The sequence below is a fragment of the Pseudopipra pipra genome, chromosome 7 (genome assembly GCF_036250125.1).
Source record: "Pseudopipra pipra isolate bDixPip1 chromosome 7, bDixPip1.hap1, whole genome shotgun sequence".
Lineage (NCBI taxonomy): Eukaryota > Metazoa > Chordata > Aves > Passeriformes > Pipridae > Pseudopipra > Pseudopipra pipra.
In genome coordinates this window covers 12,947,724-12,961,686 of record NC_087555.1, presented here as the reverse complement: position 1 = coordinate 12,961,686, position 13,963 = coordinate 12,947,724, and the positions used below count along the sequence as shown (strand labels likewise).

The 13,963-nt window shown below is 41.9% G+C and overlaps 1 protein-coding gene across 2 annotated transcripts in view; it reads right to left on the bottom strand.

The window, feature by feature from the left end:
- Positions 1–4,458: 4,458 nt before the first annotated feature.
- Positions 4,459–13,963, bottom strand: part of KLF7 (KLF transcription factor 7) — a 60,019-nt gene continuing 50,514 nt past the window's right edge. The window contains exons 4-5 of one of the 2 annotated variants that reach the window (XM_064660585.1): positions 11,835–11,958; positions 4,459–5,001 (exon numbers count right to left, since the gene is read on the bottom strand). In XM_064660585.1, coding sequence (XP_064516655.1) covers positions 4,950–5,001; positions 11,835–11,958 — 176 coding nt within the window. In that variant the 3' untranslated portion in view covers positions 4,459–4,949. The remainder of the gene's footprint in view (positions 5,002–11,834; positions 11,959–13,963) is intronic. The other variant, XM_064660587.1, reaches the window with a different exon arrangement.

The window sequence follows — 13,963 nt, the reverse complement described above, 5'->3', positions numbered from 1 at the left end:
TGATATTTTATGTTGCTCTTTATCTCCTAAGGGGAAAACCAAACATAACGAAGATGCACTAAAGTGTTGTTTCAGTCTAAAAAGCTACTAAAATACAGCACCATGTGGCTTCATATTTAATACAGTATGAACGAAAAAATAAATTTTTCAGTTCAAGGTAAACCAGCAACGATCACGTTGAAAAAACAGAATTTTGCTTGCCAGGCCTCAGGCTGGAAGTATAGAAAGCATATTTCTATAAGCATATTTTTATGCAGAGATTCAGCAAATCTGATTATAAAACTATTTATACTGTGGCTTCCTAAATGATTTTTCATTAGTCAGTTTTCAAAATAGAATCTTGTCTTAAAATATAGGTTGTCTCAGTTAGATAATGGAAAAATCCAGAATAAATAAATTATATCACCACTGAAACATATGAAAATCTGGAATATTCTGTCTGGTTTTGGTGTCCCAATTACAAGAAAATGACTGACATATTGGAGCAAGTCTAGCAGAGAGCCACCATGGAGATCAGGTTCTGGAACATTTCATGGATAAAGAAGGGCTGAGAGATACGGTTCAGCCTTAGGAAGAGAAGAGTAAGGGTAGATCTTATTGCTATCTCCAAATACCTAACCAAGATTGTAGAGAAGATGCCAGACTTTTCTTGGAGGTGCACAGTGGAAAGGGCAATGAAAACATGATGGAACGTGGAAAATTCCTACTTGACACATGGATTTTTGAATTTATTTTTTTTTTAACCATAAAAGTGGTTAAATATTGGACCAGCTTGCACAGAGCGGTCACAGAATTTCCATTCTTGGGGATTGTTAACACTCAGCTGGATATGGCCCTGAGCAACCAGTTTTAGTTGGAGGTTGGCCAAGATGGCCTCTGGAGGACCCTTCTCATCTGCATGATTCTATGATTGACTGCTCTGCTCCAAAATGTTATTTAGGTAATCACAAAAACTCACATTTGTTTTAGTTGCTTCTTCTGTGTCCACTATCTTGTGAGACTTTTTTCTCGATTTGTTCTCACCCTATAGTTCCATGGCCTTGGAAACCACAGTCTGACTTTCTTACAATGGCTTCTCTTTTGCAAGCAGACGTAAATCTAGCATTGAAGGAAACAAGGTTAAGCTTCTCCTTTCTAAAGCTGGATAACTCAGTCTTCAACTGTCACCAAATCATCTATTTATGGGTTTGCTTCCAAGAAGCCTTACACAGATCCTTTCCTCTACAGTCTGATTCTACTCACAGTTTACAAAGAGAGGACAATTAAACAACTTTAGCAAGAAGACACGGGCCCAAAAAGGAACCAGCTGTAACAGACTACACAAGTTTGATGTGCACAGCTTAAAATATCTGCAAAGAAACAAAACTTATCATTGTAAAAAAAAAGAAACCTGGAATGTGTCACATTGATTATGCCTTTCCAAAATGGAGACTCCTTCTAAAAAATGCCAGTTATTGTTCAAAATTTTAGTAATGACTAAGACACTTGCATATGAGCACCCAAAACCCCAATCAACAGATTGACTGAGTACACCATATATACAGGTGAAAATATCTTCCTTTACAAACATAAGAGATGGTTCCAAAGCTCAAATTTTGGCTTTAGAGCTCAAGACCTGCTACAGAGAGAGCCTGAGAAATTTGAAATCTGCTTAGGTCTCTTATCCCCCTTTTTCTATGTTTTTTAGGTTATTTGGATCTGTGATGTAGATGTAGGCCTGCCTTTACAATAAAGTAAACAGATATTTCAGCTTTTTTTTTACCATGGGGCTCTTGTTCTGCCATATCTAAATAAGATGCCAACAAGACCATAAATGACAACTGGAAGTAAATAAACAGTCTTGATTGGCTTTTCCCAATTTAAATAGTGTGGTGCTTCAACTGTCACTTAAAAATTAAGGTTTGTAGACTACCAATACTGTGTCTAAAGCCAAGTGTGTCCACAGGCCAAAGGAGGACATTTATGCAGGTTCACAGCCAATGAATATCATAGTGGTGGGTTTGAGAGCATACACTTTGGGACACTACAGTAATGAAATTCTAGGATTCTCTTACCCTTTTTTCAATTTAACGCATTGACTGGATGCTCTAGTTTCACAGACCTGAGGTTTCAGTTCCCATCAGACATCCTCTTGAGGGACAGCAGGGGGGCAGCACCAATCTCTGCTCTCTGGTGACCTGTGACAGGATCCGAGGGAATGGCATGGAGCTGTGCCAGGGGAGGTTTATGCTAGATATTAGGAAAAGGTTCTTCCCCCAGAAGGTGGTCGGGCACTGGAACAGGCTCCCCAGGGAAGTGGTCACAGCCCCAAGCCTGCCAGAGTTCAACGAGCATTTGGACAACACTCTCAGGCACATGGTGGGATTCTTGGGGTGTCCTGTGCAGGGCCAGGAGCTGGACTTGACGATCCCTGTGGGTCCCTTCCAACTTGGGATTTTTTGTGAGTCTGTGATCTGGCAGATCTGTATGTTCCATCACAAATTCGATCCTAGGGCCCTCAGTCCCAGTGGAACAGCTGAGTGAAACAGCCATAAAAAGTATGCAAATACAGAAGTAGAGAAATACGAGATTGTCAGCAAGCAGTGCTCTGCAATTTTTAAATGTATACATATATATATGTAAGCATATATATATACACATATAGAGTATAGTTAGTTTTAAATCTTTGGAATAAACTCAATTTTTGTTTCTCTCTTTCTTTCTGACTTTCTTTTCTTTCACTCTCTCTCTCAAGCTCTTATCATGAATATTACATCATTGTCCCTAAAAGATGGTTACATTTTGGTCCATATTTCATGCCATATGGGCCAGACATCGTATTTCCCCCCTGTCCCCAAAGTGTTCAGTTGACAGTCACAGTGTTTTGTGAAAACTGTGAGGAAAACCAGCATCTTTCGAGTAAACTCAATCTCTCACTGGAACCAGAGGTTGCAAAATGCTGAGAATTCAAGTGCCAAGGATCCTGGTGACAGCTCTTAAACATCTATTCAGTTTCTTGTTTGCTCTTTTTTCCCTTTAGAGTATAGTTTTACCTCCCAAAACATAAATTAAGGGAAATATATAACAGTCAATGAGTCAAAACAGTCAAAGGGCAGTTGGCTAATACAGTATAAAAGAGCAGCAACCATTTGTGGACCACGTGCTATTTTGATTCATTTTTAGACACCTTGTAGGGATGGTCCCAGAATATACAAAATATACAACTTAATGACCACCTGCCTGCTTGCATAGGCCATTTTTATGGTCCTAAATGCAGTCTTTGGAGTCAGGGCCAGTGTCAAATAGTTTCAAATACAATTTATGGCAATACATTTTTTTGTGGGTTTTTTTCCTTTTGTAATGAAGACTTTAATCCACTTTGAGCCAACGAAATCAAATTATCAATAGGACGGAAGGGTGAGCATGAGACCTCCGCTTCTCCTTGATGGTTCACACAGTAGGCCAAAATGGACCTCTAGGTTAGTAATACTTTAGACCAATCATTTGGAAAAGGCTCACTGCTGTATGTAAAATCCCTTCCTTCCTTCCTTCACCGTTCACATGGTTACACTTTTTCATATAGGAGTGGCCTACAGTATCAACTTGATGAATGGAGAAGGAGGACTTTGATAATTTCTTTAAAAGGCTAATGCTGAATGAAGCCATTGTACTTGGAAGAGGTTCTCGATTTCCCAGTCAAAGACTGGAGCAGGAGTTTTGGCTTGGGGTTTTTTTGTGTGTATAAGATGCGCAACAAACATTAGCTTTAAATTAAAACATTCTGCAGGTGCTCTTTACACAAACAAAAGTCTAATGTTTTAAATTGGTTAGTAGAACAGCAAGAAAAAGCAACATAATTCACCACTAAATCACCGTGGGTTGTGGCTAACATGCTCATATGATGTGGAAGGAATCCCGTAGTCATGCCTGTGTGGCCAGTCCCAGACTGATATCCAGGTGAAGACAAGGAGTTCTGAAGATCACTTGTTTGTGGAGAAAAGAGAAAAAATGTTTAAGCTTCCAAACAAGCTTTTAAAGTTTTTTGTTCAAAAAATAAACAAGAAGTCCTAGCTATGGCAATAAGGTGAGGCTTACAGAGATATTAGGTGCTGTTTTTTAGGGGTTTATCCCTTGGCTACTTAGCCATCATGGCAGCAGCTTCCAGAGTCCCTAGTGCATATGTTGTGCAATAGCCAAAACAAAAATTAAAATAAAAACAACCAACAAAAATATAATCCTCCATGAAGTCTACATAAACTCAGGCCAAGAAGAGGATATTTGTGTCACAAGTGTCACTCCACAGTCTACTGCCATTAAGGCCACTGGTATTGACTTAAAAGGATCTCAATAGCTCAGTTCTAGGAAGAAGAACCAAAACCAAGACAGAACAAAGTGTCTGTGAGAAGTCTGATGCACTGAACATTAGGAATTCTCAGACAAAGAACAAAAAAACCAAGAGGTTCATTTTGGCTACCAAACTGGGATTTGGTTTTCTAGGTCATTGGTTTCCCCCCATCTATTTAAAAAGGAAGTTAGTGCTACAAATATGCAACTTCAAGACAACATATTCTTCTACTGAGTTGCACTGAGAAGCAAGTTAGATAAGCCCCTCCTACTGCCATCCACTGCAGGGAAGCCTCCTGTGTTTTCTTTGATTTCCGTTGGCAAAAACAGGAAACAAATCCAAGAGGGATGAAGTATTGTAAGCAATTGTTCTTTTCCACTGACTTCACCACTACACCATTTCCTCGCCTGCATCTTCTCCCATCCAGCTGGGGCAAGGCATAAAAGAACCAATGTACGTATTGAAGTATCACTGGGTGCAAGACAGTGTGAGCATGTGGCCCCTGTACAGAGGATTACACGGGATCAAGTTCTCTTCTCCTGTAAGGTAGCACGTTGTAACTTGAGTTCCACTTTCATCTCACAACACTTAGCCCAGATGACATCTATGCCAAGCTGACTGATATTTAGATGTGTCTCTTCATGTGGAGGGCAAGGTGATCCGACCTGGAAAAACACCTGCAACATAAAGCAATCGGGAAATGAAATAAATACAGGATTTCAGAAAACAGGGTTTCTGCTCCTTCCTTGTTAAGTACAAGAGAAAATATATATCCAAGTTTAGAGACATTCCTTGAGTTATCCATGGATTGCCACCAAACTGTGTGATTGACCTCTGTGACCACAGAGGGCCAACTATCTTGTCTCTTTGGCAGCTAAAGAGACTACTTTTCTCCATTCTCTGTTCCTATCCCTCCCTCTTCTTTCCTCGAGTCAAACATCAGGAAAGAGTGCTCATCTATGCACCTATATTATAAAATCAAGTATTTAGTGTGTGTGTTTGCATATAAAAAATTAAATAAACCAAATTAGTTTCATTCAAGTACTCAGCAACATCATTTTAAAAAACTCCAGCTTTCTCAAGTGCCCAGTACCTGCAACAAGCACCAAAGTATGATGCTAGTTTTGAAAGCTGAATTCTCATTTCTAACTACAAATGGGAAGGAAAGCTGGTTCAGAGTTTGGAGGCTGACAATCCATCAGGCTACTTATCTCTCTCTTTCTCTCTACTGGGAATCTGGGTGCTAATATGTGGATGCTGATGAAAACTATCTCCCTGAAGGATGTTGACAGAAGATAAAGTATTATGCTTATTTCGTAAGAGTGACAATTGAGAGACAGAGAAGGCAAGGAAATTGTAAATCACACAAGAAGAGTGGTAAACCTAGAAAAAGAAGAAGCCAGGACTTGAGCTTTCAACTTCTATTCTTTATCCACAAAGTCATTTTTTATAATCTCATAAGAAAACATAATGCTTTGACATTCTGAACATGTAGTTGGATCCTGATGAGATGGACTTAGAGCAGCAACTCTAGAGAGAGCTAGTTGAGTTTTGGGGCTGGTCTAAACATGCAGTTAATGGAGAATAAGGTAAAGCATGAATTTGAAATGAAGCATCTCTCCTTTATTAACTCCCTTGCTAAAGGCTTATGACTGCCTTCTTCTGAAGTTACTTAATCCACTTGTGAAGTGAGTTAAGAAACTCAGAATAAAACACACTTTCTCCAGGAGAAGAGCAACCCCACAAAGAGTTAATCAGGAATTCGTATTCTAGAACAGCTGCCTTTTTTTTAGTAGGCAAACTGCAGGGCACTCACAGCAGCAGGAACAGTAGCCCAAATTCAGGCACTTCACAGCACCAAGACGTCAGAGTGATCAGGGGAATACGTTCTCAGGAGTTCAAAGGCTTTTCTTACTTGTCATTCAATATATGCCTTACTCTATCAAGACTGCCAGTAAGCAAAAGTTCTTTGTTGACTTTGTTCCCATTAGCTATAGGATTGAAAGCACCAACCCATTTCACACCCACCATCACAGTGTCATTGAAGATATGTATGGCATGAGAGAGCAAACCGCGGGACAAGCAGGCAGTGGTTCTGGCTGTCTACCCCACAGCCCAAAAATGGAGCCTGTCTGTCACAGTGGCAGGACTCAAGACACTTTCAGAAATTAAACTTCTTCTAGGTAATTCAAGTTGAGCACTAAAAAACAGGAGCTTTCCAAGTTCCCTGCAAATCTTGGCTTGTCTCCTTTCCACCCTAAGCCACAAGACACTGCCTTATTTTTTTTAAAAAACATCTACTACAAATATCACATAAAACCCCACATGCCTATGGCTTTTAAATAAACTGGTTTTGTAGGCTCCAAGGGCACCATGAAAAGCTACTTCCAGAACAGACTTGCCTGACATGTCTTTTCACTGCCCCGCAGATTTAGAGTATAAAACACCCACCAATAATGGACAGAATAATATCCAAATGGCTTATTGTGAGCATCAGGATAGCTCATAGTCAGGCATTGAGTTATTTCAAAAAAAGCAGTAGTTGAGTATTTCATATTTTTCAGGAAGAAGAAGGTAAAAAAACAAACTGAACTACCCAAGAAAAAAAGCCAATACTGAAAGATAAGAAAAAGAACACTCAGTCTAAAGGCAAATACCCAGAGGACAAACACCCTAAGAAAGCCTGAGAAAGAGGAGAACTATAAAAATGAAGATATTTCAAATAGTTAGGGGGTGTTTTCTGTTCTGCTGGAAGTATTCCCCTGCACATGTTACCTATCTACTTCTACAAGCAGAGATGAGTGATCAACAGGTGCATTTCTAAGACAAAGAAACATTTCAATAAGGCAACTTTCACAAGAAAAGTCATATACTCATTTTCTATGAATGAGCATAGCTCTTCTCATGTCAGCTCTTCTCTACTTGCAGCTTACAAGGGGGTTAATACCTTCAGAATGGCAAAAACTAAAGACTCCTAAAGAGGATGGAGGCTGCATTCCTCCAAGGTCCTACATGAACCTCAGCAAGACAGACGTGAATCTCACAATGGACTTTGGGCTTTCAACACAGCAGGCTCCATACAGCCAAAATGCACCCTTGGACCATCATCTCTCACCAGTCTAAACTGAGAAAGCAGCGTGCTCTGGCTACAAGGGCTGCCAAAACAAAACAACAGCTTGAGTGGCTGCCAAAAAGGCATGCACCAGCTGGCACTTCAGTCTAGGACTAGTCATAAGACCACTACCCAAACAGCATGGCTTTTCCTCTCCAATTGCCTCTATTACAGATGCAACATCAGAAAGTGTACACTGAGTCACACCCCAGCGAGAGCTGTTAAAAATATAGATTCAATACACTGTTTCACATCAGTAACCACCATATTAGTAGTGGTTATATATATATATCTAGTATATTTTTCAGTCCTATAATATTTTATAGCTAATAAAATGGTACCATAATTGCTAGTTTATAGCTAATAAAAGGTACAATACTAACTTTTCACGTTCTTCCACTGACTAATTTGGTTAGTTCTATCTCTTAGTAAGGCTGGTGGATGTGGACAATTATTTTCAACAGTAAAGCAGTCCCTACAAAATTTTTGCAGCTAAATCATGCTGTCAAAAAGCCTATTGATCAGTGGGCACATTTTTTCTTTCCTTTTGGGACTAAAGGCAGCAGCAGAAGAGGTTTGACAGGATAAACTGTCAAGGGAAACTCTTCTCTTCAAAAATTAAGAAACAGGAGCTTGCTGGTCTGTAGTCCTGCCCATGAGACAAGACCTTGCTCTGTACCTCTGGCTCTACAACATTTTCAGTTCCAGACCAGCTCTGCACATCATATGTGGGTACATCACAGTCTTTTCCATCATCTATTCCTGAGTCCAGCTCTTCCTGGAAAGGACAGCTTACGCTAGAATTAGACATCCTAATTATAAAATTCATACAGTGATGTGTGACACATAAATTCCCTGCACACAAACATGATTCCTTCCTTTCTCTTTCTGTTCTATCTCCTTAGCAACACAATACTGCTCGGCACTGAGGCCTCTTAAGGAGAAAGAGGAAAGGTAAGTACAATGAGAAGAGAATATATTGCTCAGCCATCTTTCTTACCAGCTGTGGATTTTCCACTGTGAGACGTGTTCATTCGAGTTAAGTGTGCTCTTAGCTCGCTGTCAACAAGGAAACCACATGCGCATGTGCACGCACGAGCAGAGAGGAACATACACCCCAACAGTCTGGCACTAAGCTGCTATCTCCTAAACACATATTTATGCAGAACAACTGAGTGTCACTACCCTGTCAAACTCTTCCCCTTGAAGTGCTGAGGGCTTGCACTGTGTGAGGAACAATCCTAGCTTGTGTTTCTGAAGAGCAAAATTCTTGGGGAATGCTAATGACCAGCATAGCCCTGGTGTTTGGAAGGCACTAAGGACTTGTACACTGCTTTCCATATCATTTCAGTTGATTCTCCTTTATCCCCTGCTGCCACCAATCCACACAGCATTTGCAGCACATACGATGTTAGTCAAACCAGTGGTAGTTTGCCAGCTATAACTAACCATGTAATCTGTGGGTTGCATAGTGTTGTGCTAGGGCTGGAGCAGCAGAAGAGAATCACGTCTTATCTCTTTTGTTATAAAATTGACTTGTACACAGAGGACATTCATCCCCCTTTGACATCAGCCAGAAGGTCAGACAGACAAGCACATCTGAAAACAGCCTTGGAAGGGAACTGCAGCCAGACTGTGTGAACAACATTCCCCTTTGCTATTTGAATCACCCCCTTCATGCTCTGATTGCCAAGATATAGCCTTCAAATCTGAACAACAGGCATAGGTTTTGTGCTACATCATTGTTGTTAAAAGAGCTCAAATAGGCTCCTTAAAATGTAACAAGCTGGCCACATCTACTGTCAATAATGGTGTGTGCAATAAAGGGTAGCAGTTCAAATACAGAGAAATTGTTCCCCAGCTGGAACCCTGGCTCAGGAAGAGGCACCTTTAACATTGAAATTCTGCCTAAACAGCTAAGGACAGTTTTAGGCTCATGTTTCAGTGCTTGCTTGAGGTGACAACTGCAATAGGTGGTAGTAGAGAGATCTGGGAATGAGAAAAGAAGGAAAAATAGTAGTATGGCAGAGTGGAGCAAAAGAAGAACAGGCACTGCCACTCTACAAGCTTGCATCAACTAACTGGGAGAGTAAGGACAAATCTGTCTCCTATCACCACACACAGATGGTATGGGCATGTAGTTTAACAGTGCACAATCCCCAGTACTCTTAACTTTATTAATAGTACTTTTCCTTCATCTACAGATTCAGCAGAAGAGCAGAAAATGCATTAGATGATTACAGGAATATATCTCTTGACTGCAGTGACTGAGTTTGCTGCCAAAGAGGAAAGCTAGATAGGAAGGGATAAATATGTGGAGGGAGAATAATGAACACTTAACAAAGGGCTGAAAGAGATCGAGGAGTTGAAAATACTGACTGTATTTCTTTAGCTTTCTGCTAAAACTATTGTTTGTCCTGACACAGAAACCCTGGGGCTTTGTGTGTACATGTGTGTGGGTATTTGTGGGGCCACGATGGTTTCTTCTTCAGAGGAATGAAAAGAGAAAGGCAATGCCTTACATCTAAAACAGAACATAACTGTTTTTCACAGAGGTGCTTAAACAAAAGCAGAACTGCAGAGGTCCCTACTTGGTTTATCCTGTCCCTCATTCTGAGCAAACAAAAGATAATCCAGGGATAAAACAAAAGATAATCCAAGAGGAAGCCCTCCGTGGGGGAAGGGGAACGGGAAGAGGGGAGACAAGGGCAGAAGAGCACTTAAGGAGATGAAGCTCTTGGAAAGGCAGGATGTGAAAATGATCAAATTTCCTTCCCATAAAAGGATGGGGTCTCTTGTTTATGTCCCACACATCCTCTCTCCACGCATATTCTCTGTTGGTCTGGTGTACCCAGAGGCTTCCTAGAGCCTTTATTGTATTACAAAACATTTCCTTATCACAGCCGAGAACCTTAGTGCTGCATTAAAAAGATGGGTAATTTTCTTAAGCCTCTTTTAAAAATATATATAAATAGGATTAGCTGGATAACATGTTCAGATGCAAGCACATTATTTGATTACTCAATAGTGGATCTAGGTTTCACCCAGGGCACTGCCAATCTTCAGCTGGGGGGGTGCGAGGGGGAGAAGTGCTCATTGTTCCATCCTGTCAGTGCTGTCAAAAGTCATTACAGGGCTAATTGCCTTTGCTCCACCCTGATTTCTTATCATTTGGGATTGGGGATGTGGAGAAGGGTGTCCTTTTGGTTTTGTTTCTAAATTCAAAGAACCCAGCTTTCAAAAGCACTCAGCACCAAGCAAGGACGACCAGATTTTTCAGACGAGCTCGGTGTTCATTGAAGTGGTAAAAAACTGTAAAAAGGAACTGGCAGTGAGTGGCCCTAACCGTGGCTCTCACTGGGAGCTGCTGGGTGCTCAGCTCACACCTCATTTCTGAGTGCCCAGAGGAGGACTGTTGCATGTCAGGCTCTTCAGGATTTTAAATCTGGGCCCACACAGAATGAAGGTGCAGAGTATTTCCCACTTCAAACAGATGTCAAGGGTGAGATTTAAAACTGTAAGAAAAGATTCACTAATTAGCAGGAATGCGCAGAGATCACTGATCTTACACAAAACAACCTTATGAACTTGAACTCTAAGATATGTCTAAATCACTCTTGTGCTTTTCAAAGTGGTGCCCTTTGTCATCTGTTATTGACTCTCCCCTGCTACATCCAGAGGGTTGAAACAGGTCGGACTCTGTGGTAAGAGAAGACAATGATCATACAGAAATTAAGTGCTTTTTTCCTACAGGTTTCCTATAAACTTGGGGCACAAGAGCCACACACACGCTCCATCGCTCCTGCCATACACTCATGTTTTTGTGAGGCCCATCAGTTTTGCGAGGCCCACCCTGCCAAAATGTGGGCAGCCAGCAGTGGTGCTCAGGTTAGTTCTGGAAGCAGAGCAAATAGAGGGAGCTCTACCTTTGTGAGGGCACCAGGCTCACAGGACCAGGAGACAGAAAGCTTTGGAGATGCTTTGTAGAGAGGTCCATCACTGAAATAGTCTAAGGCCCTGTGGATGTCCTTTCTGCTTTAAAGGTATTAATAAGAGCTGCTCTATGGACTGAATCCTGTGCCCACAACAGACACCAGCAGGGTTCAATCAGACCTGCACCTAGTTCCACCCACATTTTTCTCTGTGCTGTGGGATGGAAACAGCTTAGACTGCTTAGGAAGTATTCCCCATCTGCCAGTCTGCCTGGCCACCGAGGCAGAGAAGACAGGGGAAAAGTAGAGGGCCTCTCCTTGGTTCAGGGATCGAGGCAGTGGGACAGGAGGACAGAAGGGGCCTCTCTCTGCTAGGAGACAGGTCTCTTGTCTTGGGGAGCTGGCAACTCCATACCAGTCACAAAACTCCCCTTTTCTTGAACACCGTATTAGGAAGCTGCATTACCTGTCACAATGGTTGCATTTAAAGGGCTTTGCACCCGTGTGCTTTCTGTAATGCCTTGTGAGCTCATCACTCCGTGCAAAACGCCACTCGCACCCTTCCCACGAGCACTTGTAAGGCTTCTCACCTGCAGAGGGGAGGAGAGAACAGTCAGTGTGGCAGCAGAACTACTGAGTACTCAATTTGCAAGCCCTCTGTTATCCCACCTTGCCTCTGACCCATTAGAGCAGGTTAGCCCATCACACAATTCATGGCCAGTGTGGGATGGAAACAACTTAGGGCTGATGATGTATTGTACTGAGGATAGTTCCAGTCCAAATTTTATCACTGCTAAAATTCTCGCACAATCTTATTTCCCGTTTCTAACAAAACCAGGCAATTACCCTTCAAAGAAACCCTGAGAATGTTCCCAAATGTCTACACAGCTGTGTGGCTGAAGCTTGAGTCTCAAACAGCTTTTCAGTTTTCTCTATCCTTGCCAGATGAATTACTGTGGTACTTGAGTGACTGTATTAACATCTGAACATTCTGCAGATGTGCACCACTCCAGAGTGACAACCACTACTGCATCGCATGCTTTACCCTGAGTCTATTTACCCCTTGCATGTTCCCCCCAAGCATTCATGCCTGCTGCCCCCAAGGACTGCACCTTCTTTGGTCGCTTCTGACAACAAAAACTGTTCCTTGGTTCAAGAAATCATGCGTCAGGCAGCAACTGTGTGAGTATACATTTTTTCCTCTTTAAATCAGCTGGTCCTTCAGGCTTTTTGCACAACACCTTTATCGGATGTTTCTGCCTCAAAATATTAATGGTGCCACTGAAGGAAGTGGAACAGTGCAGTTGTAAGACAGGAGAGATTCTAGTCTGCTGGTAGGATTTGGACTCAATGATCCTTGTGGATCCCTACCAACTCAGGAACTCTATGATTCTGTGTTCACATCTACCTGTCTTCTAATGCAAATCAGTCTCCACGAATCAAAGTCTGCCATGGTGTAACATCTGTGGAGTCATAACACCTTCTGATGAAGAATTCCAAGGTCTCATGACTCCCTTTTTCTTATTCAGTGTACATGCATTGGTGTGCATTCAAATTTAATATATTCCCCCCCAGGACAAATGCTCCAGTCCATCTCCTCCTATATAAACTCCACGTCACTCTTCCCTATGCAATCAGGACCGTATGGATGCATTAGGAGAGAGCTGAGATAAAATGCAAACAAGAAATCACTTTCACTACCAAGCTTCTAAGATAGGAATTATAAACAGAGAAGGGATTATTACGTAATTTCTTAAAATTGCTAAGAAAGCAATCTTAAAAAACCCACCATGGACCACACTGAGGCTGCAGTCTGTATGACCCCCTAGGCCAGTCACACGAAACAATCACTTGACCACAGCAGACAGTGCAGAGACACAGATTTCTATATTTAGTGTGTCTATTCAGCAAGAAAAGGAGTGAGATCTGATTATGGGAGACCAATGTATTTCATGGTGACAAATTGGAGAGGCCAAAAGAGCAAGAAAAGTGACAAGGGCAAGAGAAGTGCATGAAAGTACATGAAAAAATGCCATTCTCACTCATGAGTGAGCTTCTGTGGACTTCTTTTGCACAGGCAGCTCTGCTGCCCAGTGGTCATCCCCCCCAGAGAGAACAGCAGAGTGGGCTGAGACCTTAATTGCAATTGAGCCATTTTACTGGCCTCTGAGAAGCTTCTTTGGCTCAGTAGTTCAACTGGGGTGAAGCACTGAAGAGGGGGTAGCAGCTGGCAAGACTACACCAAAATATCCATTTGTCCCACAGTCCCTGAATGCAGAAAGGCCAGCCTGGATGTCTCTGTTGTGTGTCACAGTCCCCCATGGGAAAATGTCCAACAGGACAACGGACTGAGCCAACAATAACACTACCCCACTTAGAATGTGCCTGCCTGGTCATCTCTGCAGACTCGCTTCTTGTTCTTTTACTCTTTGAATAGGATTTCTTCAGGAAAATAAAAAGCGAGAAACTTCTTGTTAGTGAGCCAAGTGCTAGTGTCTTATTTCTGAGCTGGCTACTCAACTGTAACTGAAACACTGTCACCACTGCTGGCCCCAAACGCTAGAGCTGCAGTTGCAGTGCTGTCCTCATTAGCCC